At 38.6% G+C, this 24,825-nt stretch overlaps 1 protein-coding gene across 14 annotated transcripts in view; it reads left to right on the top strand.

Annotated features, from left to right (window-relative positions):
* Nucleotides 1-230: 230 nt before the first annotated feature.
* The window catches only part of PROM1 (prominin 1), a 55,833-nt gene continuing 31,238 nt past the window's right edge, over nucleotides 231-24,825 (top strand). For 10 of the 14 annotated variants that reach the window (XM_018067626.1, XM_018067597.1, XM_018067573.1 and 7 more), the window contains exons 1-4: nucleotides 231-644; nucleotides 16,376-16,434; nucleotides 19,493-19,519; nucleotides 21,054-21,259. In XM_018067626.1, coding sequence (XP_017923115.1) covers nucleotides 425-644; nucleotides 16,376-16,434; nucleotides 19,493-19,519; nucleotides 21,054-21,259 — 512 coding nt within the window. In that variant the 5' untranslated portion in view covers nucleotides 231-424. The remainder of the gene's footprint in view (nucleotides 645-16,375; nucleotides 16,435-19,492; nucleotides 19,520-21,053; nucleotides 21,260-24,825) is intronic. The other 4 variants (XM_018067632.1, XM_018067611.1, XM_018067640.1 and 1 more) reach the window with 1 other exon arrangement.

Raw genomic sequence — 24,825 nt, 5'->3', positions numbered from 1 at the left:
AACTGTGCATAATTGTTTTTTCCACCTCTTTCAAGTACAGTGTATGTAGTATACCATATTATTCACAAACTTCAATGTTTTTTTTTCTTTCCTATCCTATCCAGCACACTTTTCCAACTATTGATATGTTCAGTTTCCACAGAAGGTTGCAGGTTATCTTGCACTTTCCTATTTACTTGCACATATCTTAATGAGCTCTTTCTTTCTTGTTTTTTTTTTTTTTTGCCAGAGATGGTGCGCTGAGTCATTTCCACAAGAGGCTGCTGTACCACTCTGAAGTTGGAATACATTAAAGAATTGAAGGTGTGAGAGTGTACCACTGTTCTCCTGGCTAAAAAACTGCCCCCCCAACTGAATGTACTGAAGATTTCTAGACTTGGTCGGACAAATATCTCTACCTCCAGTTTTATGAATACTGCTAGCTATGGCTGTGGAACTCTGTCTGCTGCTGCTGCTGTTTTGTGGAAGTACTATTTCAGAGGTACAGCCTATATACAAACCACCTCCTGGGACTTTGGATTTTGGATTTGTACCATCCAAGACGTATGATACAGGTGCATACCATGAACCTGGGTCAATAGGAATTTTGTTTAAAATAGTACACGCATTCCTGTACTTAGTGCAGCCAAATTCTTTTCCTCAAGGTAAGCAGATAAACTACTTTTTTTTAAATACAGACTTGTTATTGATGCTATCACCCTATTGTAGATACCAAGGCCGTAGTCAGGAAGTAAATTACATGAAGGGCTTTGTAAGTAGCATGTGTTATGGCCTGGAAATGTGTACAGTTCTCTATAAAAGAACATTTTTCTGCTAAGCATGGTGGGGAGGAGGTTGTTAATGAAAATGAAATATCGGGGAAGTTTCAAATCTTACCTATCTCAAAGCTGTCACTGATGCATTTCAGGCTTTTTTGCATAACTGAAACAGCATGAGACAGTAGAGGATAAACTGCTTTGTATTTAGTGTTAAATCCATAAGAGACAACTCTCTGAGAGAGGTGGTTATAATATTAAAAGATTTTGCCTAGGAAATGGAAAATTTGAAATAAATTTTATTTGTTTTCAAGTCTGTGCATCCATGGTCAAATTTTATATAAGGACGGTTCTGTTATGCAGCCTTGTGTAGCTTCTTGTGCCTTTGAAAGCTATCAAGTTAAGACTTGAAACTGTATTTGTTTTATTGAGATGTTTTTCCATTCCTTTCCTACTAAATTGTCCCTTCTAAAGGAAAAGTTAAGATATCAGAGAAGTATGTGTTTATTGAGGTTGCATTGATTAAAAGGTGCTTTTGGAAACCTTGTGTGTTTGTGGATGTGGTAATTATATGAACTGAACTTTTCGACCAACTTTTTGTTTCATTTAGCTCTTAAAGTGCTAATGTGTTTGTATAATATTGGCATTTGAAATTATATTGAGGTGAACCTTTGATAAAATCTAAGAACGGCTTTGGTTTGTAACTCCTTTTGGTTATTTAGCTGTGACTGTATAAGAGGTGTTTATATTATTTCGTAGTACAGCTTTCAATTTATACATTCAAACTTTTAGTAATTAAAGCCTAAAATAAGTTCTTTGGTCAAATTGTTCACATAGATTTATGATATCTTTGAACTACTGTATGCTTGTATTTTTGATGTTTCTTCATGCAGCTCTGACAGAGCTGTAGCAGAATGAGCTCAAGTGAAATGGACTGAATGAATTCTATTTAGACAAGTGCTCAGAGTCCCAGGGGTTAACAGCAGAGTAGCATCCTGGCCTGTTACCTGCAGGATCTGTCCTTTGAGCAGGTCTTGCACGAGATGTAATGAGGGCAGTTGTATGAGGGTGACAGTAATGTCACCTTTTGGAGGAACCGTTTCCAGATACCTCTGCTTCTTTTCCTTCATTCCTTCTGTTAATTATGCAGGTGAACTATTTACCTCTCTGTGAGACCTGGGAGGTGAGGATTGCCATCTGCATTGAACTCTTAGAAACAGGAATTCATTCTGCCTAAAGCCTGCTTGAATTGAATCAAGAGGAAACTTGATTTCAGTGAGATGTTTACTGTGGTTTTATATTATCAGCAATTTGGTCTGTAATCTCGTATGTCAAAATTAATATCATGTGAATAATTAGTGAATCATGTGAATAAAAGCATGTGAATAATTAGTGAATATAGAATTTATGATTAAGATTATTGTCCTGTGGGACTGCTTGTAGTGAGTTCTGCATCACGTTGGTGTGGTGAACTCCAGTGTTAAAGAGAAAGGAGACATCCGGAAGTAGATCATTTGTTCTTAGCTTCTAAGGTTTAAACATGTCATACCTCTCTTTCCTTCCTTGAAGATACTTTTTGCCAAATCAGTTATTTTCAGAAGTTTGGCTTTCATTACTTGAATTAGGTGAAGTCCTGTTCCAATGCCCCCACATGCTTCGCTGCAAAACACAGATTTGACGGATCATGTCAGTTTGAGTCATACCATTTAATTGGCTAATCCACATAATCTCTTTTGCCATATGCTGTTCTATTTTCACATTCAGTGTATTAGTGGTGTAGTTACATATTTGAAATGCCTTTTTTTTTTTTAATTCCAACTTGAAATAGAGTTAATTCTGATTCAGTGATGAAAATAAACATAATGACAAATGGGCACTGGAAGCAAGTCTTTTGGTGTTTCTAACTCAAAACTTCATTATTCTGCTTGGACTGGTGGTTCAGAATAGCTTGCTCCAGGTTCATGCCCCAGTGTATTGCATATAAGATACAGAATGAGATACAGAAGTATGATTTGTGTGCAGGACTTGGCATCAATCACTTTAGACCTTTGATCTTAGTAGTCTTATCTTTCTTCCTAATACTTGGAAGTACTTGATGTTCAGTTTTCCAATCTACTATTAGTACTCTTAGCTGAGCAGAAAAGAAGTGATAGCATTGTCTTAGCTGCATATAGATATTCCTGCCTTTGCAAGTCATCTTGATGCTTGGAACAGTGCTCTGATGGATCTGAATCTGTTACAGTATTGCATTCATACTCCTTCATTCCCAAGTATGCCTTTTAGGAAGAAGGCTAGTTACTAGATGATGTACTGCTGTAAATGGGAGTGCATCTACTCAAGTGTAAATAAACTGATATGTGTGGAAGCAGTTTCCACTTCGAGTTAATGATACAGTGTTTGGAAAAGACTGTTTGGTCGCTGGTTTGCTACCTGAGGCTCAGTAAATCACTTTAATCTTGGTGTGCCTTTGTTTCTCCATTTATGAAATGGAAACGGTGGTGCTACTACTTCTTTTGTTGAGGACTGTGTAGGATAGAGCACTACTATTCTTTCTTGTTAATAGCACCACTCTCACAGTATGTTGTGAGTTGGAAGGGACCTGCAGGGATCATCATGTCCAGCTCTTGAGTGAGTGACTCATATGGGGATCAAACCCACGACCTTCATGTTATTAGCACCATACTCTAACCACCTGAGCTCATCTCAGTAGGAGAATTGCAAGTTGTTTCTATCACTCAGCTAAGAAAGAGGACATCTAACAAAACAAATTGTTTTTCTTTTACCGAGAAATTGTCATAAACTGCAGCATTAATTTATCAATAAAGTTGTTAGTTCATGGTTGTGAGATGGTGCATGTCACCTATTGTGTTGGAAACCTTCAGATGTGAACTTGGTGCAGAGAGGGAATGGTCAGTGTGATACTGTGGCTGCTGTGAAGTACCTTAGTTTTGTCTTTGTTCCCATGGAAACAGTTGTTGCAGTAAGACAATGTTAATGTGAGATTCCACTTCCCAGCAGGATGTGCACAACAAATTTTTGGCTTCACAGGTTGTGTTTTATAAGAAAATTTGAAGAGTTCACAAAGGAAACAAGCTGGGAAACAAGCTCTTGCTCCTATTTTTAGGTGAAATAAGACCAAAACCGATAGGCTTGTTTATCTTACTCTGCTGTACCTGAATGTCTTGCAGGCCAACTCTGCCAGTTAAGTTACAGTTGCTTTGTTCCAGCATCTGTATTTTATTTGAAATAACCCTGTTTATGCTGAAGCAGGAGTAAAACTTAAACATAAAAATCAGCTGTTGAATGCAGGTACTTCCTGGGCAAAAGATAGTATGAAGAGTTAAATATACGATTTTCCTGTTTAGAAAATGAACAAACTGATTTTTAGACCTGGATTACACCTTTCAATTCTTTCTGATTGTGGAATCTTTGTTGTTGAACAGTTTGAGAATAGGAGTGAGGATCATAACTTGACTATTTTAATGGAAAGTCCTGTCTCCAATCCCGTTTGGTCTGTCTTTCTCCTCATCTGGTCAGCCTTAAAGCCACTGCAGATTGTGAAGTTCAGCAAGTTAGTCATTGTTGTCTCTGTAATGATTTATGGTCTTAAGCTGTGCCAGGGGAGGTTTTGGTTGGATATTATGAAGAAATCTTTTATAGAGAAAGTAATCAGGCATTGGAATGGGCTGCCCAGGGAGGTGGTGGATTCACTGTCCCTGGAGGTTTTTAAGATGAGACTGGATGTCTTAGTGCCATGGTCTAGTAACCATGGTGGGGTTGGATCAAGGGTTGGACTTGATGATCTTGGAGGTCTTTTCCAGCTCGGTTGATTCTATGATTCTATGAATATCTCACATGACTGTATTCAGCAAATAAAGCATTTTAATCTATTTTCAAGAACAAACATGTGACTTGATGTGAAAATAAACTCTATCTGCAGCTAGTATAGCTGTAATAGAAAATGCATATTCAAAACACTGTTGTTGTGGATGGGTTTGATGAGTTCCTAGGATAGTGACTTTTTAAATCTGTTGGCTGTGAGTTCCTAAAGCAAGTAAGCAAAACACTTTATCACTCTCTCACTTAAACTTGAGTTAGTCAGAATTGTTTTTGTGTGTGGGTAAAACTAGCTTCTTTGCCTTTTGTAACTATTTAATTCTTGGTTGCCTGTTTTTACTTTAGTTTTGCTTCCTGTTAGTAATAGATCTTCCACAACTGCCCTACAAAAAACAAATTCCTGTGTCTGGACGTTGGAGCTAAGCTCAGTTATGCATAGCTGGTAGTGCCCTTTTTTTTTTAAACTTGAGACTTACTCAGGAGCTTTGGGCATGTCCACACGAGCATGTGGTGAAAGGACTGCTCTGGCTCTGCAGATGCTGCAGTCCAGCACCATAAGATTTTGCTCAGGTACCCACAGCCATTATGATGCTATATAAAAAACTGAAGTTAGAATATCCTTTTTTCCAGTTGTGTGAAGTCTCAGTTTTAGTTTGGGTGTGAAACTGTGCTGATATGATTGACTGCTTTTTTGAGCTAGTGTTTGATAGCTACCCCCCTGTTCATGTGGGCTGGTTTTCTTAAAAGCTTGCATCCTGGAGCTGGGAGCACAGATGGAATTGCTGGTGCAGGAGCTGAGAAGAGGGGAAGAGCAAGATCTGCCCTTTAGTGAGTTAGCTGTTAGACTGGCAAAGTTCTACTGTGAAATGACAGTTTCAGTAAGCTGTAGAGTTGGTGCCTTCACCACATCCCTGTAACTATTTTTGTTCCATTGCTGTGACAAGAGCTGTGATGTGAATTTAGAATAGTAACTGAATTGTGTATGTAAAAAATGCAAGTCCCCGGTGACAGGTGTTACATACAGCAGTGGTAATGTCATTTGTGTGGAATTGGGGTAAGAACTTAAGAGTGCTCCTTATTTTGGTAATATGGTGTATGCATTGGAAGAAATTTCTTGTGTGTTATGTTGGAAATATTTGGGAAGAAGGAGCAGCAGGAATATACAAGATAAATTAACCTCTTCTTTTTTCTGCCCACTCAGATACATTTAAGGAAGTAGTATTTAAAAAAATCATTGCTCATTTCATGCTGGGAAGTTAAGAGATGCTCTATTTGATGACATACCCATGTAAACAAGGAACAGTCTGAGAACATTTCTGAGTCGGATTTAAGGCTGGCTTTTTAATTTACTGAGGCATCAGAAGAGCAATTACTTTTTCCCTCAGCTATTCCAAACTGCAGACTCTCTAATAGATTACTTGTCAAGAGGATTTTTTGGGTACAGGGAGGAGACACAGGTTTTAGGGAGGGCAGACTTATATAGATTATCTACTAGAGGCTACCACAGAAAATTACAGTTGCAGACGTTAATACTTCTCTGATGTCTTCTTGCCCGCTTCTTTTGGATTATGTAAACAAGGAATCTCTTTTGCAGACAGGTATTATATGTGGAAAATATGGAAATAATTTTTTAATCAGGGTACTATAGCTGATAATCTGAAAATCTTACTCTATATGCACATCTGGAATCCTTTTTCTCAGTATCCTCAGTGCTTACCCTGATCTGGTTTAATAGTGCCTGCCAGCTGTGCCTAGGAGAAAAACATGCCTTGTCAGCAGCTGGAAAATGACAATTCAACTTTACAATTACAACACTATTAGACTAGAAGGGAGAAACTAATGAAAATGAACCTCAGGTAGAGTTTGAGGGAATTTGGGTTACTTTCTATGGGGAGTGTACTCAGAGGTGGCATTTCCACAGATGGCTGTGGTAATAGCTGGAGGGTACCTCAAACAGCAATGCCTCGTGGAGTTTAGATAATAATTATCAATTTAGTGGGCTTATAGTTGTGTAGTCAATACAGACTCAACTTGTATTTCCCAAATCTAAAGTGCCTTCTCCCACGATGTTAATGGAGGACACAGGTGTAACCAGAGAGCTGATCAGCAGCATTCCCTGCTTCAGTGCACAAGAGAGAAGTTCTAGACACAGTTAAATCCAGGGGTGCTAACTACAGGGAAGGGAAGGGTCTGAGGTACAGGATGGTATTGTGACTGAATGTGGCCTTGTTGTTTGTTCATCATTTGAGGTAAAGGGGCTTCATTGGTACAGTTTGAATATTTTTAAAGAAATAAGCAAAGGTACCATGTCCTAGAAATGCCTATATTTAGCTAATTAGTACTGTTGTATGGTGTGTATATTGGGACTGTGGTTGGTAATGTTAGCTGTGTTGAATGTAGCATGGTGTCTTTGAACTAGCAATTACAGTAAAACACTGAATTAAGCTCTGTGTGCATTCATTGTTCTTAATCTAAAGGTTTGCCAATCCCATTTAGTATCTCAAGGAGATAAGCACCTTGGGCATCAACTTGGTCAAAGCCCAAGTTCTGCCTTTCAGATGCCAGGGCACAATGGCAGTCAGAGTACACCATGTGAAGAAGGCAGTTCTTTGTGTTCCTCCCTCTGTGAACAGGAAATCTAAACCACTAAAAGCATGGTAGTTTGTTTGAGACTTCCAGAGCATATCTGCAGCATCTTGTATGGTGAGAAGTGGGACAGAACAGGTTTTGGGTGAGCCATATTTTTGATAATGTGTACCATGCATGAACCTCTTTGAAAAGAGATTTCCGTAACTGCAGAAATCTTAGGGTTTTCAGGCCACTGGGCTGAGGTTTCCTAATTTTCCCAGCTTAACAGTGTCTGGTACTTTGCTGTCCCTTCTCCCTCTTCATTTAATTTTTACAGGATTATCTATTCACATAGTGCTGAATCTCATTATAATTTTTAACTTGTAGTTCGTGAAACTGATGGGGAGAGAGTGGAGGGGGGATGTCACTGAATTTAGTGGAATGATGGTTTCACGAGCCTCTAAGGGACCTCTCAGTTCCTTCATCATCTTGACTATCATGAAGCATTTTGAGTTAATCATGAGAGACACTGTCCTGCCTGTTTTTGGAAAAGCAGTCATTTGACTCTCTCTTTTCTTTAAAATACACCATCATAATAAGATGGCATTAGCCTAGCCCTCTTAATTTTGTCTGGTAATTTGCATTGGTGGTTGTTCACAAAGTAACAAACTCCTAAATCTTGTTCAGTGGTGGCTTTTTCTTGAATGATTTCAACTGAAGAAGGATTTGATAGATCTTTGCAACAAGTCTTTCCACAGTCATATTCAATGTTTAATTACATTGAAAATGATGACAATTACAATTTTTTCCTCTCCCTTTTTCTCATTGTTATTTTTGCTTCTGAAGATACACTGTGCAACTTTTACATCTTAACCAAAGTGATGCTTTTTTCTAAGTGAATATGCACTATTAAAAAGTTGCTGGAGCAAAATAAATGTGTAAGTAATAATTTTAGTGGGCTTTTTTAACAGTATTAAATTTTTACGTGTAGGTATGAAAACTTTTGAGTATACTTATTTCTTTTTCCACTAGTGAGTTGTCTTCATGTTAGAAGGAAAACCAGCTGCCACAAAGGCCAGCCAGTGTAGTTTACACTGACTAATCTGTATCAGAATATACATCTTAGTGTAAGCCTACCAATTAAAAAAAAAAAAACCAACCAAACCTGCTTTGACACTTTTTTCAACATACAGATAGATTTCTTATCTAAAAACACTTCTGTGATTAAATTATGACCTGTATTGCATCACAACATAGTCAAGATCTTTCTTATATCTGAAAATACACCAAATTATTTTATTTTTGTGAACTTTAAACAGTGATTAAAGTTGTGAATGTGAATATTCTTGAATATTAAGTATTGCTTTGGCTCTTTAACTCAGCTGAAACATGCCTGGCTGTACCTGTAAAGAACAAATCAAAACTTCGGGCCTAATTAACTTTCTTCAGAGTAGCAACTTTATTTTTTGCTTTGATTTTCTGAGTGAAGTAATGATCTCTGTAATACTTTGAACCCAATATGCATGACCCAGTTATCAAACATGGAAAATTGTGACCCTTGCAAAAAAATGGGAAAACAGGGGAAAAGGAATTCCGAGGAATCTCAGGGAAGCTGCCAGAATGCCAGTTGCTGAGGTAATCTGGTCAACAGGGCTCTGGTGTGTCATTCCCAATTAATTATCTGTGTTCATATTTCCAATAATCCAAGTTATGAAGGTGAGGATTTTCTGTGCTTTCCTTAGTTTACAGCAGCTCTTGAGGAGAGAAGGGAAGAGGAAAAATGCTGTTCATACAAACTAAATATTTACTACTTTGATCAAAGTCACAAGTCCAGTGTGTCTACACAACCCACTCTATCAAGAAGTTGCTCAGCCTGTGCAGTGTGCTAAAACAGACAAGCATGTACAGTGCACCAAGTAAAATCTTTGCCCATAATCTGTTGTAAATCCTTACCAGATGGTGGCCTAGGGAGAACTTTAGGCAGCTACTGCAAACAAAGCAAGTGGCAAAAAATAGCTGTCGTGGCACAAACAATGTGCTACAGAAGTTTTGTTGCCTTCAGAAAATGAAAGAATGCTGTTTCTGTGTGAAATACTTCTTCAAAGCTTTCTACTTCCCTTCGCGTCTGTGTGATGCATGCAAATTTATTGCAGCGTCCCAAGGAAGGATTTTTCTAAAGGCTTCTCTCTTTTTGTTCTTTTTCCAAAGCTTCAGCAAGAACAGAACTTTCTCTGTAGCAAAGAACAACTAGAAAGCCCCTGCAAAGGTTATTTTCAAAGGAGAAATCTTTCATTCTATGTGTCCTGTAACCGTCAATATTGTGGCTATTTCCTTTTTCTTCAAACCTTTTCTTTGGCCAGGCTCTTTAAGGTTGTCTGTGCATGTCAATGGAAAGCAGAGTATGCCTGAAGAGAAAATGTGACTGCACTAAAGGAATAACCTCAAGTTTGGGGCAGTTCTAAGGTGTGGGGATTTCCTGTGGAAGACTTAAATTACCTATTTGGTCTTCCTGACCAACTTCAGTTTTTTGGAAATTGGGGAACTTTTTTTGTCCATGAACAAAGTTCATTGACTGTTACTGTTATCTGATCCACTGCTGTATAATTTCTTCACTGGAGCAATGTTATTTTCTGTCAGGAAGGGTGCTGAGGGGGTCTCCTTAATTTCACATTCTGGTTCCTTCAGCAGCGTTGCTGCCAGGCAATTACTTGTCTTCAGCAGTTCCACCATGCTTAGTCCTACCTGTGCTCCCTGCTTAGACCACTCCTACATTTTCAGTCCTGCTCATAGCTGTTCATCTCTTCATTACCTAGTTCATATTGCAGCTCTGCTCCCCACTTGCTCTCACGTTGCCCTGCACTGTGTGCAGTATAAGCTAATGCACATTTCTAGATAGTCTGGTAGCTTGTCCTTTCAATTATGAATAAAGCAGCATATGCTTTATAACTGTGACAAGACCTTAAAGATGTATTAACTGTGTTTTTGTTTGTGTCATATTGTGTGTTGTTGAATTTTATGACAGCCAGAGTACTGTAGCATAACAATATTTAATTAAAGAATGTGGAGTCAAGGAATGGGAATGGACGATGATGGTGTGGATGAGAGGAAACAGCAGACTGAAGGCAGAAAAGGATGAAAAGACAGATTGCCATAGTAGATGAGAAGTTGAAATACCTAAGCAATTTAATATGTATTTGTTGGGGTTTTTTACCTCCATTCAAACAAGTTCTTCCAGACATTGTGGAATAACAAGTTCTAGGGCTTTGTTTTGCACATCAGGGATGAGGTACAGCAACGAGGCTCCTTTCTTACTTGCCTTTTTTCCTTGTCCAAAGGCATGGCTGATAATTTAGTTTTTGAACATTATTTCTTTAATGCAGGTGAATAGACAGGTGATTGAACAGAGAATTTCCTTTCACCATGTCTGTAATATAAGTAGATGATCTTGTGTGTGGGCTACAACAGTGAGGGAAGGTCAGTGTGTCACTTGGGAGTTGTGCTTGAAGGGAAGAGGGCCAGAATGACCTCTGGCCTGGAACAGGAGGATGGAAGCTGAATCAACCTGATGTTCCAAGTAACTCAAGGGAAAAAAAAACTCAGTGAATTGTATGGAGAGAGACTTGGCCTAAAAGTTGGGGGAGAAATTATCTGAGAAGGCTGGGGTTTTCTTCTTAGTTTAGAGAAAAGGGTCTGTGTGAGGAGGACATTGTGAAGAGGAGAGTGAAGCTTTTCGGGCTAGAGTTGGAAAGGAATGGTTTAGACTGTATGAGTGACTGCATGGATTAGGCTTCTTATCTGTGGACTAAAGTGATCTCTTATTGTATGGGAAGACCTCCTTGTGTGGGAGCCTTCCCACATGGCCTACAGAGTGAGTTTCCTTCCTGCACAGGGGGGGAGCAGTGTGGCAGGACCCTCTCTCTCTGCTATCTCTGCACCAGTGTGCATGCTGGATTCCTCAGCAAGCTCTCATCTTGCTCTGCAGTGGAGCCAGAGACAAGTGGTGCTGTGGGATTAGGGATGGTAGGAGTGAGCAGAACCATGGTGTAGCTGGTGGCAGTAAAGGGGAGCAAAGGTGACCTTGTCTTACCTTCTGAAGGAGACTTGTCAGTGGGAGCTGAATCTGACTGCAGTAAAGGCTATGGCTTGAGGCTTTGGGGAAGCAACCAAAGATCCACCCAAGTCAAAGCAAGTATTTTAAAATGTCAATAAACTGAACTTGCTGTAAAACTTGCTATAACATACATGGAAGGTTTTTGTCTCTGATAAATCTGAAAAGGTAATACAACTTTCCTGATTTTCTTGGCCTTTCAAGAGATATTCATTAGTCTGAGTAATAATTAGAGAGGAAAAAACCAAGTTTGAAGTCATTTTAATTCATTAATTTCAGGCTAATTGACCCATACTCAGAGAGATGCTGAACTGTTCAGTGTGTATGTAGTCCATTGACTCTCTCTATTATAGATGAACAGGAATGGGCTGAAATACAGTTTTATACATTAGAATGAGGTAGCAATAAAGTAGTTATTAAATGATCATGTGTATTATCTCTGTAATTCTCCCCTGTTCTGAAAAAAATCTCTATTCAGTGTGATATGAATGCTTCAGTCATAGTTCTTATTGGTTTGTTTGAAGACCTTTCAGAATAGAAGCCTAGTATATTATATTATGCATAAAAAGACAAATTAATTTCTGGCATAATTTGATTAATGTTGGAGTTGCACTATTGCTGAACTGGCTCAATGGAATTGCTTGAGTGAAGAGGAAGCATAGCATTCCCAAAGGTTTTATTCCAACTGTTTTCCTGTCACCTAGATTTGAAAAGCTTTCTTGGCAGAAGAATTTGTAACTAATTTATGTTGATGCTTAATAGCCAGACAGCTTATTTTTAAGTCTCTATTATTTTTGCTATCCCTTTCTCTAGAGCAGTTTTAAGAAGCATACCTAGTGATAACCAGACAGGGTAATGAGACATTGAGTGTATATGCACAATACTCAAGCAATGCAAGAGTTGGTGATTATGTTTTGTTAATTGGAGATCCTCAGAGGTGCTTAATATTTCTTCACAAATTGCATTGGTAAATTAAGGGTTCATCTGGCTAGTTAGATTTACCAGGGCAGATGGCATTTCGCATGTGTGATGGGAGCAGGAGGGAGACAGCAAAGCAGTAATGTAATTAGCTGTGTAAATGAGCCTCACAAGGTAAATCTCTTTAACCCCAATGATAAAGTGTGTTCTGTGCTAAAGCCTTGGATTACTGGTCCTGTGAAACAATGTGTGCAGGTGGTCAAGCCAAGATTTCAGAAGTAATCGAGTTAATTTGAAAATAAAGGACACCACTTTTTATCACACTTGAGACAGAAATCAGCCTTCAGGTGGTACTCTGCCAATAACCCAAGAGAGTGTCCTGTGGAGTTACCTTAGTTCAGTTGAAAAATAAAAGCTTATTTGAACGCTAGAGAGGAAGTGTTATAGCTAGGGAGGAAAGGTGCTTCATAAAAGCACACCAGAATCACAGGCTGAATAAAATGTGGTCTGAGGTGTCTCTTCATTTTCCTGCAGTGAGCAGTGTAGCCATAAGTAACTTGTGTTTACACAGTATCTGGCACAGGACGTTTCCCCAGGATTACTATCAATGTGTTTAAAACCTAGTAGAATCACAGAATGGTTTGGGCTGGAAGGGACTTTTAAAGATCATCTAGTCCAACCCCCCTGCAATGAGCAGGGAGATTTTTGGTACCACAAAACCACTAAGGTGTGTTTGTGTGTACAGATGTGTGGATGAGTAACTGCAGATAATCTCACATTCAGTTACAGCCAAAAATATTTTTTATGGGAATATATACTACTTCCACACTTCATTTGGAATTAATTAACCAGGGATGTGCCTAATCCCATTTATACTGAAGGCTGTTAAAATAATAAATTCATAGTAAAGACTGGACAATCAGTGTGTGCTGTCTGGTGAGAAAAACACCCTGAAGTATCATGTTACTTCTGAAAAATCATTGCAAAGTAATGTAAGTAGTGAATCTTTATTCAGTAGGAAAATCTCACATTCTGTAAAATTGAGGGAAAAAAGTGGGCTGTGCAGTAGCAGCCATTGTGTTGTGTGTCAAGCCGGTATTGTTCTTACTATTAAACTTATTCAATCCATGTGGGAACATTTTATACCTATTTTCAGGCTTTCTTGTTTATTATTAAACTTAAAGATGTTTTACTTTCTGATGAACGAGCTTTAGAGACTCTAAATTTCAGAAACACAAACAGAGTGCAATTTTCTACATAAATTTGTCACAGAGTATTCAGATTAATTTCTGTAATTTTTTTGACTGGCAGGCTATAAAATATGGAAACAGTATAAATAAAACCATGAATCAGGAACATTCAGAGCAATTTAGGCATATCACAAGAAACCAGGGCACATTTTGGGTTGTTTTGGTTTGGTTTATTTAAATATTGATTGTTCTGCTTGGAGATACTCAAAGCCTGACTGGCCATGGCCTTGGATAACCTGGACTGGATGATCCCAGGGGGTCTCTTCCAGCCTCAACCCTTCTGTTTCTCTTGAGCTCTTACTTCCATACGCATACACACATGCATACAGAGGTGCATAAATGTATATGTATATGTGTATATAGATGTATGTAAAACTTTATGCAACATGTTGGTTTTTTTTTTTTTTTTACTTTTAATTTATTATGAGGACAGACACTCAACTGGGAGAACGGGTAAAATCTTTCAACTTCTATTTAATGTGAAAAGCTAATGCTTTTAAAATTTTCTTGTACCAATTCCCAACATTAGGAAAGGACGTTTTTGTTAATAATAAAATTTTGCTTTCTTACATGCTTCCTGGCAGTGTTTTCACTGCTCCCCTAAATAATTTATAATAGAATGTCATTATGATTGCAGGATAACTTTGGAATAATTCAGATTTAAAGGGATGTCTAGATGTCAGCAAGTCCAACCCTTTTCCAAAGCAAGATGAATGTTTGAGTTAGGAGCAGCCTGGAAGTGAGAGCAGGTTGCTGGGAACTCTTCTGGTTGGTGTTAAGAGTAGCAGCAAAGAGGGTGATGCCACAGCATCCTGTGCTGTCGGATCCTGTGCCTGCTTCATACCACTGAGGATCACAAAAGCTTTTCCTTTTTATTCTTTCCTATCACATTCTCATTTAAGCTGGTAGAAGTTTCTCAGTGGCTTTTCTATAGGGTGTTGTCACGCAATGCTAAATAGTTGAATCAACACATAAATGAGAGAGCTGTTTTAGTTCTTTTCCTGTATGCTAAAAGCCATCTAACTATAAAGAAAATTCATTGCATTTATATTTTTTTATTTACATGGTATAGATATCAACAGGAATAAAAAAATGTTACCTCTGCTGAAGAAGAAAAAATTGCATAACAACTGGTGGGATTTACACCTTTGGAGTTTGTGCAGTTTTTCTTCACTCAACTGTGTATCTCCTTGTTGCTGAAACTTTTGGAGAAGCACAGATGTTGCCTGAGATGGTGTCGATGCAGGGAGGACTTAGCTGATCCCACTGCACGAGATGTGTCAGAGCTGCAGTGGTGGGTCAGTTGTGTGTTGCCCTTACAGTGGTGTGTGCCCTTTCCTTCAGCAGCCTCGTGACTTGCAAGATGCAGAGCTTGGAAGGAATTGCAGGGATCGTAATTCTTTTGTGCTTCCCAGGTGCTTATTCTACATATGTTTAGGTTTTATTTCTCTAACTGTGGGATTCAACCTTGTCTTGTACTCTGGATGGTCTTTCCAAAACGAGGTTGCCTCACTGTAGAGAGTCCTTGCTTACCTACTGCAAGCACTCTGTGTTAGAGAATGTACTTCCTGTCCCAGTTTGACACTTCAGTGATGTTTGAACAGATTTTTACTTTTTAATTGCCAGTCTTGCTGTCTGCAGCTCCCTTGCAGAGACTACCTGCCTTAAAACAGCAGTTTGTGCCTTGCTGTCATGTGCTTTCTTTCCTTGGACAGTTTTCTGTGAGGAACTCTTCAGGATCTCTTCAGTGTGCAGATCAGTTTAGTCCTTGTTCCCTCTGTGTTGGGGAGGGAGGACTATGGGCGCTGTTTGTTTAGGAATTCGTTTTTCTGAGCCATATGGAGGGGGAGAGAGGAGTGAGATCAAAGCCTCTGTGAACTCCCTGAACATATTTCACAAGTGCTACAATCAATTCTGAGGGGGCTTGGATTTTTGGGAGGTCTGCAGTTGGGTTTGAAACTTCAGGTCCTTTAATTGAGCCTCAGGTAACTTAATGGAAGTTTTTATCAAGTATGTTCATTAGCATGTGGGGACACTAAAAATAGAGCAATAGTAGCGTGAAGTCCAGCTCTGTATGAACATGGGGGGCTGCTGGAGCCCCTCTTCAAGTGCAGGGTGTCACAGAAATGACTGGGTGCCACAGTTCCCAGCATTGTTCCCATGGAGTTGTCAAAACCTTGATAAGGCTAGGCTGATGATGTCCCAAAAAGGGTATCCTTGTTACAGCTGCCAGAGTTTACTGAAAGTGGCACTATTTGTGTTACATTCCTGCTTTGGTTTTTTGGTGTTGCTGTATTCTTTTTATATTGTAAGTTAGAATGAGTTTTAGGTGGAGCTGCACACACAGTAAATAGTAACATGTTAGGCTTTCTGATTTGTTTTGGTACTTTTCCATACTAACTGTTGGTCCAGAGATTGGGGCGGGAGAGAGGGCAGGGAAAAAAGATTGGGATAATGTTGGAAAGATAAGAGTCTTCTTCTTTGTACCCTTCAATCAAGAAGTCCTCATTAGCATGTTTATTTTGCACATTATGTATATAATGCTGTGTATGTATGTATGTATATGTATGCACTTATGTACTGGGCATAAACATGAAGCAAAGCTGACACCTGGAACATTGTCCAAGTAGTTGGTATATGTGTGATGAACTTTTAATAATGATTTTATGGTACAGAGGATGACCTCAGAAAAACCTTTACTGTATTTCAGTGGTAACTGATTAACTGATAGATAACCTGTCTCTTCCTGTGAGCTCATAAAACACACTGTTAATTAAAAATTTTGTTACTAGACAGATTTATGGGGACACTTATGTGCTTGCCTATGCTGTTGATTTCTGTTCTTAATTTCATCTTGCCTACCTAACAGTAGAATTCAAACCCTTGATTTTAATAAATTGTGTTGTTTAAAATTCTGGAATATTCTTGCTTATTTTCAGATCTCATCAGAAAAGTAGCACAGCAGCAGTTGGGAAAGACACAGGGCGATTATCAAAAGGTAAATTGTCTATGTGTATTTGCATAAAATAATGAAAATTATGACTTTGAAATTCAGTTTTGTTTCTAAAACAGGAATTAGTATTTTAAAACTATATGAAGAGGATAGAAATACTAATTTTTTGAATAACAGGTGTGATAGTTTCATGAAAAATGTGGGACCAAAATCTCTCCAAAGCAATTACAATGAAAAGTCCATAAGCCAGTGTAAAGAAACTAATCATAGTTAAGGCTGACTTATAAATTGCAGCTGTAATGTGATTGCAGTGTCTGTTGCACAAAGGTTGAAGGCTCTTTGTATTGAAAAATACTGCTTTTATTTTAAAAAAGCTTAGAGAGAACCATTACTGCTCAGCTCTCATGTAAGCTTCAGCTGTTTTTCTTGAAAAGCTGAATTTATGTGCTGGTTCTGATGCCTTTGTAAAATGAAGTTCCCATAGCCTACTTACAAAGTATATTTTAGTTTATGTAGTGTGTTAATCATGTGGAGGATATTTTTCATTATCTCTTTAGGTTTGTGAATATCCTGTAACAGTTGAAATTCTTAGGGTATCTGGTAGCAAGAAGATGGAATATAATGTGCATCTGATTTTGAGGCTCTTCTCAAGGATGGTGTTCTGTTTTTGAAACAGTATCAGGGGCTGTCTGCAGTAGGAGTCTAAACTATGGCCAGGCAATAAGTTACTTCACTGAGGTGCTTGCTTATAGTCCCTGCAGTGTGGTGTACCTGTCAGAAGGATGAGTATGGCACTTGGCATACAGGCACTGAGCTACTGCCTTGAACCAGGATGGCCTGAATGACCTTGGTATTTGAAAGGGGAAAGCCTCGTGCTTCCATGTCTTCCTGACAACAGGCCTATTTCTCCAGTAGCTTGATAACCTCTGCCTTAGATCCTGGTGTGTGGGTATTGTTGTTATGATGCATCAGATGACTCTTGCTGATCCCATATACTTGTTTGGTGGGCTCTAAAGAGCGGTGTTTCGTAGATTGTGGCTGTATACCCAGGGAGGAAAGCAGGCTTGGGCTTGGCTAGGAGACTTGGGACAAAACCATTAGACCATAAGTGGTGTACATGGGCACAAATTTAGTATTTAGGAACTAGTACATAAGTCTTGAGAAATCTGAGATTGATGATGGCTCTAGTCCTGCATAGGGGATGTGCTTGTTGAAATACAGGCCATTTGTCAGTCCAAATTCTGACCTGAATAAAGTGCAAAACTTTGAAATAAATTTGGAAAAAGAAAATATATCAGGACAAGTAGGATGGCATTAAGAAGACAGAAGCATTAGTGAGAGTCAACTGTGAAGTGGCTAGCATGGCGGTAGGTGTGCCCCTGGAGGAGTTTCCAGTGGAGATGGGGAAGTGTGAATATTGCTGAAGGGTGTGGATAAGTAGTTAGAAATGTTTGCCTGTGGTTCTGATCACTCAAATTCAGGCACAATGAACTTAGAATAGGACGAGTTCAGAAAATGTCCATTAGGGGGATCCGGAAAATCTATGGGTCTTCAGAGGAAGCTAGAAGAGTTTGCTTTGCTTAGGAGAAGAGTTGATAAGGGGTGTGATTACCTTTTAAAATATATATGGAGAGGAAGCACCTGGAAGAAAGCACTGCTCCTTGGGCAGAAGATAGTGGTAGCACAGAAACAAAGCAGCTGAAATATATATCATGCACAATTCCATGTGAGAAGAAAACATACTCACCAAGGGTTGGGAACAGCCCTTCAGTAGTAAGAACAGGAAATCTGCTGCTCATATTTATCCTGTTAAATTTCTGCTGCCATTCCTCTGTATAATTTTTTTTAACCTATTTATAGAAAGTGTTAGTGACCCAGGAGGCCCTTCCCATTTCTGTGCTGTGTGTCCCAGTGTTCCCAGTTGGACTCTTACCATCAGCATCTCCCCATCCCCTGCCAGGGGCAGCAGTCTGCCAGGCCAGCCCAGCAGCTGATCCGTGCCCGCTCTGGGGAGCCAGCTCACTGCTGCTGCCATTGCTTTGCTTCTGCTGGGAGAGTCCTCACTTGAAATGTTCAAAATCATATTTGGTACCAGGTCTGTAAGGGAGGGTAAGCATTTGTTTTCCTCCCATTAGTATGGGAGAAAATATGTTGATATGATCAAAATATGATTTTGAACATTTTAAGTAATATTGTACAGTAGAGATTTCATAAAGATATGTATGATACTGAAAAAACATCCTGAAACCTGAACATTTATGATTTTCGCACATCGGCTTTGGGCTGAGGGGTCTTGCCATCTTTAGCTTGTCCACTTCTCTTCCAGTTATGAAAAAGAGGGAAAGCATTATGAGCTGTGAACTTGTTATGCAGACATGAAGGGGAAAATACAAGAATTTCTATTTCCACTATGGAAACAAAGGGGAAGTTGGGTTCTTCTGGAATTCCTGTCATTGAATATTTAGTCTTCAGTGTTTTTCTGGTATTACAGATAAGAAGACATTTAAGAACTGTTAAAAGAGATTTCTTCAGATTTTCTTGAAAACCTTCCTTTTTTTTTTTTTTTTTTTGCTTTAGAGTAATTTAAATTAAACCTCTACATGATTACTTAAAAGTGAGGATGAATTTTTATGTAGTCCCAAAGATTAAGATCCCAAAGCTGCTAGTGGAGCTACCAAAATAAAATTGAAAAGAAAAGGACAGGAATATCATATCAGTTACGACAGGTGGAGTTCATGAAGCAATCACTAAACAACAAAGTAATGCAGTTTCTGGCCTTCTGTGAGATGTGTTGGGAATTATATGAACTGGATACTCAATGTGGAAATAACTGGTCTGTCATTGTTTTAAAATGGACAAATCCTAGATTCCTTTCACTTACCAGGGAAACCAGAAAATACCTGCTATGTATTTTATTGTAAATACTTTTCCATAATTATTTAATGGTGCTTCTGTGCATTATTTTACTTTAGTGGCTTTCATTATTGTTTCTGTGTTGTTAATTGTTGTGGTCATGGCTAATTATTCATTATTCACCGGATTTGTTTTTTGTGCATGCTGCCTGTGTTTTATACACATTCTCCATTTGTTTTGACTTCCACAGCCAGAAAATGTTGTCCTGACTCTTCAGGTAATGTCTTATGGTAGATGTACACTTTGAAAAGAAACTAATCATGTTTGTATGCATTACTTCTGCTAGAACATCCATAATAATTTTTAATGTTATTTTAAATACTGTTTTCCCATCTGACCTATCTTAAAATAACTTCTGTTGTCAAATAATTTTTGAAGTATTCAGCTAGATAGAAAACAGTAAAAATTTTGCAAAATTAAGCCAAATTCTTCTTCCAAACATCTTGTTCATATTCTTCAGAAGGAAGCAAAAGTTTTAACCAGGAGTTAATAATAATAATAATAATAATAATTTAAAAAATAGTTTTCATCCTAGAATTGGTAATTAGGTCAGAAATTTGCAACTCTGGTAATGGTGATGGTTGCTGTATTTGACTCAGTTCATAATTAGGGATTGGGAAGACAGACATCAGCGAAGCTGGAACTGGAACATGATTGATAGATTGTGAGAAATTTTAACTTACTTTGCAGGACAGTTACACAGCCTCAATATCATTCCTTTTCTGCTAAGCTGCCCTTGTATTGGTGTAAGACAGGAGAGTACTCAAAGTACTCAGATGAGAATTAGTTCTCCTAAAATTGGGAAAGGAAAGGAGAGGAGAGATTTATCAGGGAAGAAAAAGCACTGGGACATGCCCACACTGTGCTGTTGATCTCTTTGTGCAGACACCTGCTTGATGCTCTCTGGGATGGGCTGGCTTGTGTTTTCAGCAGAGGGAAACAGCACGGCAAGCTCACAGCTTGTCCCCTGTAAGTGCTGTGTAGGGCTGTGCCAGGGCTGCCTGGCCCAGCTTCTTGGTCTGGGGTCTCTTGCAGTGTAAAAGCTGGTTAGGGCATGGAATTGCATCGTTTCTTTTCACTCCTTCCAGCTTTTGAAAGCATCCTTTTAGTTGCTGCTGCTTTGCTGTTTGGCAGCAGAATAAATGTCTTTACCTGAGAGATCTTAAAATCTATCTGCTCCTTCATGTTTTCCTGTCCCTAAGCAGTTTTAAATTCAGCAGTTTGGAGGAACCTCTGCCATTGTAATCAATCATCCAATGAAGTACTTCCCTTTGCAGTTCATAAGAATCTTTCTACTCATAAGTGAATAAAAAGGAGAAAAAGCTAAGCCTCCCTTCCCCCTCCATGAAGTGTTGCTTTAGTTAACCTTCCTGACATTTGTGGAGCCTTTCTGGAAACAGATGTGAGAAACAGTAGATTTGTGGTCCAGGAAATCAAATGTGTTCATTTTTAACCTGTTTCAATTGCATTGATTCACATTTATTTCTTGTAAGCCTACTCTCTCTTAGTACTCACTCTTGTAGTTTGCCTAGCTAGTAGTCTAGCTAAATAATTATTAGCTATCAGTATCTACAATGTTATTGTCTTTTTGTTAGAAAAGTTGTCAATTATTGACAAAATATACCAAGTCTGTAACCTCGGTAACTTAGTAGATGGTTTAGTCCGTAGTTTGATTTGTAATTATTTGCTCTATATTGATTGCAGTTGCTGTGTGATATATGCTATTACCACTATTTTTGTCTGACTTACAGGCCATCTACTATGAAATCGGTTTTATAGTCTCCGCAGCCTTGGGATTGCTATTTATTTTGTTACTGCCTCTTGTGGGACTTTGCTTCTGTATGTGTCGTTGCTGTGACAACTGTGGTGGGGAAATGCATCAAAGACAGAAGAAAAATGCTGACTGTCAGAGGAGCTGTTTTGCAACATTTCTTTTTGTTGCTTCTTTAATAATAAGGCAAGTGTGATAAATAGAACAATATGAAGCTTGGTATAGAACTTATTTTGCAGTGTCGTACGACAAATAATACTGTATTAGCCTACAGGTGCAGAAATTATTTTATTAGACTACAGTATTATTGCTTATTAAAGAAAGTGTAACTGCATCATAAAAATGCTGCTACCATTACTATCCACGGGTCATTATATACTTACTTGAGCAGAATGTAGGTGTGAAACAAAAAAAAAATTGTTTTAATTTGGCAGGTGAAATTTTGGCCAATCTCAAAATGGCAATTGCAGAATGTTGCACTCAACTTATGAGAGACTGTGTCCTGTGTTCACTTACCATCCCATAGAGAACCTGAGGTACAATGTACTGCTTTGTTCCTGATAGTGTTGTACTGGTGTGAAAAGCAATTGTGTGACTTCCTCTAGTATTTGCTGTCCTCCAGATATTCTTATTAGTTCAAAATAATGTTTTTTCTTTTGGGTCCTGAGTTGTTTAAACCATGCATGAACTCAGTGTAAATCCTGGAGTTTGGAGACATTTTTGCACCATTTTACACACTACTGTGCTAGGTGTGTAATGGGTGATGAGGAACTACAGTCAAGATTCTTCTTTTCCCTGCCTTCAAAATAAATTGTTTGCTTTCAGGCTTTTTGTTTTCCTCTAACTTCTTCATATTTTCACCTACCTACTATGCTTATTTTTTGATTATATTAAAAGAATAAAAAAGTCTTTTGATCTATACCATGTGACTGTTTAGTCAGGTGGGATGTACTTTGTCACTTCATTGAAATCTAGAGTTTATTTTTTCTGTTACTGTGTGTCAGGACAAATTGAGACCTTGCCTATGCTCAAATAGGGGTCATGCTGATATCAGATATGGGAACATGCTCTTTTCTCCTGAACATCACTAACAAACATGACCCTTAGTATTCTTAAAATGAGAAACCTAAATCAAGTTATGAGTGATAGGTGCATCCCTGCCACAATGACAGGACAAAAGTACAAGGTGCCTTGAATACAGTAAATTATTAAATTACCTCAGCATGCCAAAACTGAAGGTAGCTCACAGAGCTCACCAGCTGTCTTTACAACGCCTTGCAGGATGCTACTTTCTGGTTATAATGGCTGAGGGATGTTGCCTGTCAGCAGAGAAATTAAGAGATCATCCCCCTTGGTGGTCTCTTAAATTTGTGCATTTGCTGCCAGCTATCCTTGTGGGATTAAACATACCCAGCATTGGTAAATGCTTCCTCCCAGGTCATGACTGGCAGATCAGCGATCCCTCGTAATATGCTTTACAGAACTAGTGAAACTGCCTCTTTAATTCCTCGGGTTTTTTATCCTTTTGCATGAGACATCAGGAGTATCAGATGCTTACCCTAGGGAGGAGTTGACCTGAGATCTGTCTGCAGGTTTCCACAAGTAGAGATGATCTCATATGGCTGCCTGGCTAAGTCTCTAATGCTGTGAATGCTGTGCAAGGCAAGATAGAACTTTACAAGGCTAATAGTACTGATCCCAGCCTGACTGAAGTCTCAGGTCTCTGGTACACTTCTGTACAAAGAGATTCTCCTGCCCTTCCTGGATCTTCTTTGACAAGAGAGGAGAAGATGCCATGCCTGAATCTATTTGAACCCCTGTCAGGCTGCTTATTACAGTGCTGTAACACAAAAGGACAGTCTTACTGGTAGCCATTACGCCAACAGAAAAAAATGGAGGAGGCCTGAGATTTACTTAAAACTGTTTCTACATGTCTTGTACTGTACTCAAACTAAGTGTTCTTCTGGATTTATTATCTGCTTTTCCCCAAAGTTTCTATGCAGTTTTGGCTTAGGTGGAAGATTTACCTGTAGTGCTTCCCAAAATCACACTTCTCGAGTACTGGGCCCAGCTAAATGTGTAAGCTGTGACATTAACCAAAAGAGTGTAGTCTCATGTGAGTAAAATGCTTGTGGCTACTTGAGACAGAACCAAAAGAATGAAAACTTGAATGATCTCCAATACAGGATTTACATCAAGTATGCTCTGAAATCACTAGGATGGGTCCTGTCATTGTTTGGGTATAGTTTTGAGTTCATGCAGCACTGGGGAGGGTGTCTCCTAAACCCCTGCCAGGTGACTGGAATGCCATGGACTCCTTCACTAAGAGCTGTGCTGCTTCAGAAGATGCATTTAGTAGGGCTGGCATTCATCAGATACCCTGAACCCACACCTCTGCCAGGGGAGCTTTGCCTTAAAGACACTCCCATGGAACATACATACAGACAGCTGCTGGAGGGACTTCTTCAGGATTATCATCTGAGTGTATATTCTGCGTCTTTCTTCATCTTTCTTGCAGTGCCAGCCATTCTGAGATTCTCTCAAAAGTTCAGAAGATCATTGAAGAGAACAGGGAGCATTGAGCTGTTTTTTCCTGTTTTTCTTTCTTCTCCCTTTCTTTTTCCTTATTTTTTTATTTTTTTAATTAATTTTTCATTTTTTTTCCAGTCCTTGGTATGAAAAAATGGTTCCAAGCTGTCTTTCCTTGGATGGAAGAGACAGATTAAATGCACGGTAAAGAGTATTAGGGGAGAGACTCTGAATTCAGAGCCTGCAATAGATTCTGTATGTAGGTAACAACTCTAGAGAATTCTAGCAACATGGGGATGTTTTTTCTGTGTGTCAAGGTGCAAGTTCACACTGACATATGTATGCTGTTAATGCAGATTTTAGAATAGTTCAGCTAGTAAATTTTAATCATGCTGAACATTTCTTCTCAGTTTTCCACCGATGTAGTGCTCTGGTAATTAGGATGAGGTTTTAATAATAAGCTTATTGGAATGATGTGTAAAGGCAATAAAAGTATGACAGATTTAATTTTAAAAACAGCTCTGTGTAGATCTGCTTTCTTCAGGTGGAGCATAATGTGAGAACTATGCTTTCCTCAAGGAGGGATATAAGAAAGAAGTTACATACGCTGTGGTTTATCTTAAACTAAATAGGCCTTTAGTGTGTCTTTTTCTGGTATGTGCACTTTATGTTTTAAATACTTCTTTTTATAGATTGAGTCAAAAATACACACAGTGTTTTTGGTAATTGACAGCTTTTATACAGGATATTGCCCTACAAAGTAGGATTCTATTGCTAAAGAGCAGAGGATGTAGAAATAATCTATCAAATACACAACTAAGATTTGATATTCCAAATTTATAATGAGTACAATTATGTGCTTTTCTTCAAAGGTGAACTGAGAGTTTAGGAACAGAGACCTCTTATTTCCTAGGCATCTGCAAGCTTAGGCAAATGTGTTTTTTCTGTGAAAAAAATGTAATTTCCTTAATTCCTCTATATTATAAAGGGAGGAACATTGGATTTTTAAGAATGCGTGTTTTGCAATACCAGACTTGCTGGTAATACAAAATGTCTTGGCTATTGAATAGAAAAACGTACAGTCAGTTTTCTGTCCTTCCAAGAGAGCTTGTGTTATAACCTCTTTCTTGAAGTTGTGGATGTTATGTATGAGGCTAGGGAAGGCCAAGTCTGGAGGCACGGAATGGTATTTGGCATCTTGGCAAGTATCTCATGCAGGCTTC

This window comes from Manacus vitellinus, unplaced genomic scaffold (assembly GCF_001715985.3).
Source record: "Manacus vitellinus isolate BGI_N305 unplaced genomic scaffold, ASM171598v3 scaffold_0_pilon, whole genome shotgun sequence".
NCBI classification, from domain to species: Eukaryota; Metazoa; Chordata; class Aves; order Passeriformes; family Pipridae; genus Manacus; species Manacus vitellinus.
The sequence above is the reverse complement of the archived record's forward strand: the minus strand, read 5'-3'. Positions and strand labels throughout refer to the sequence as shown.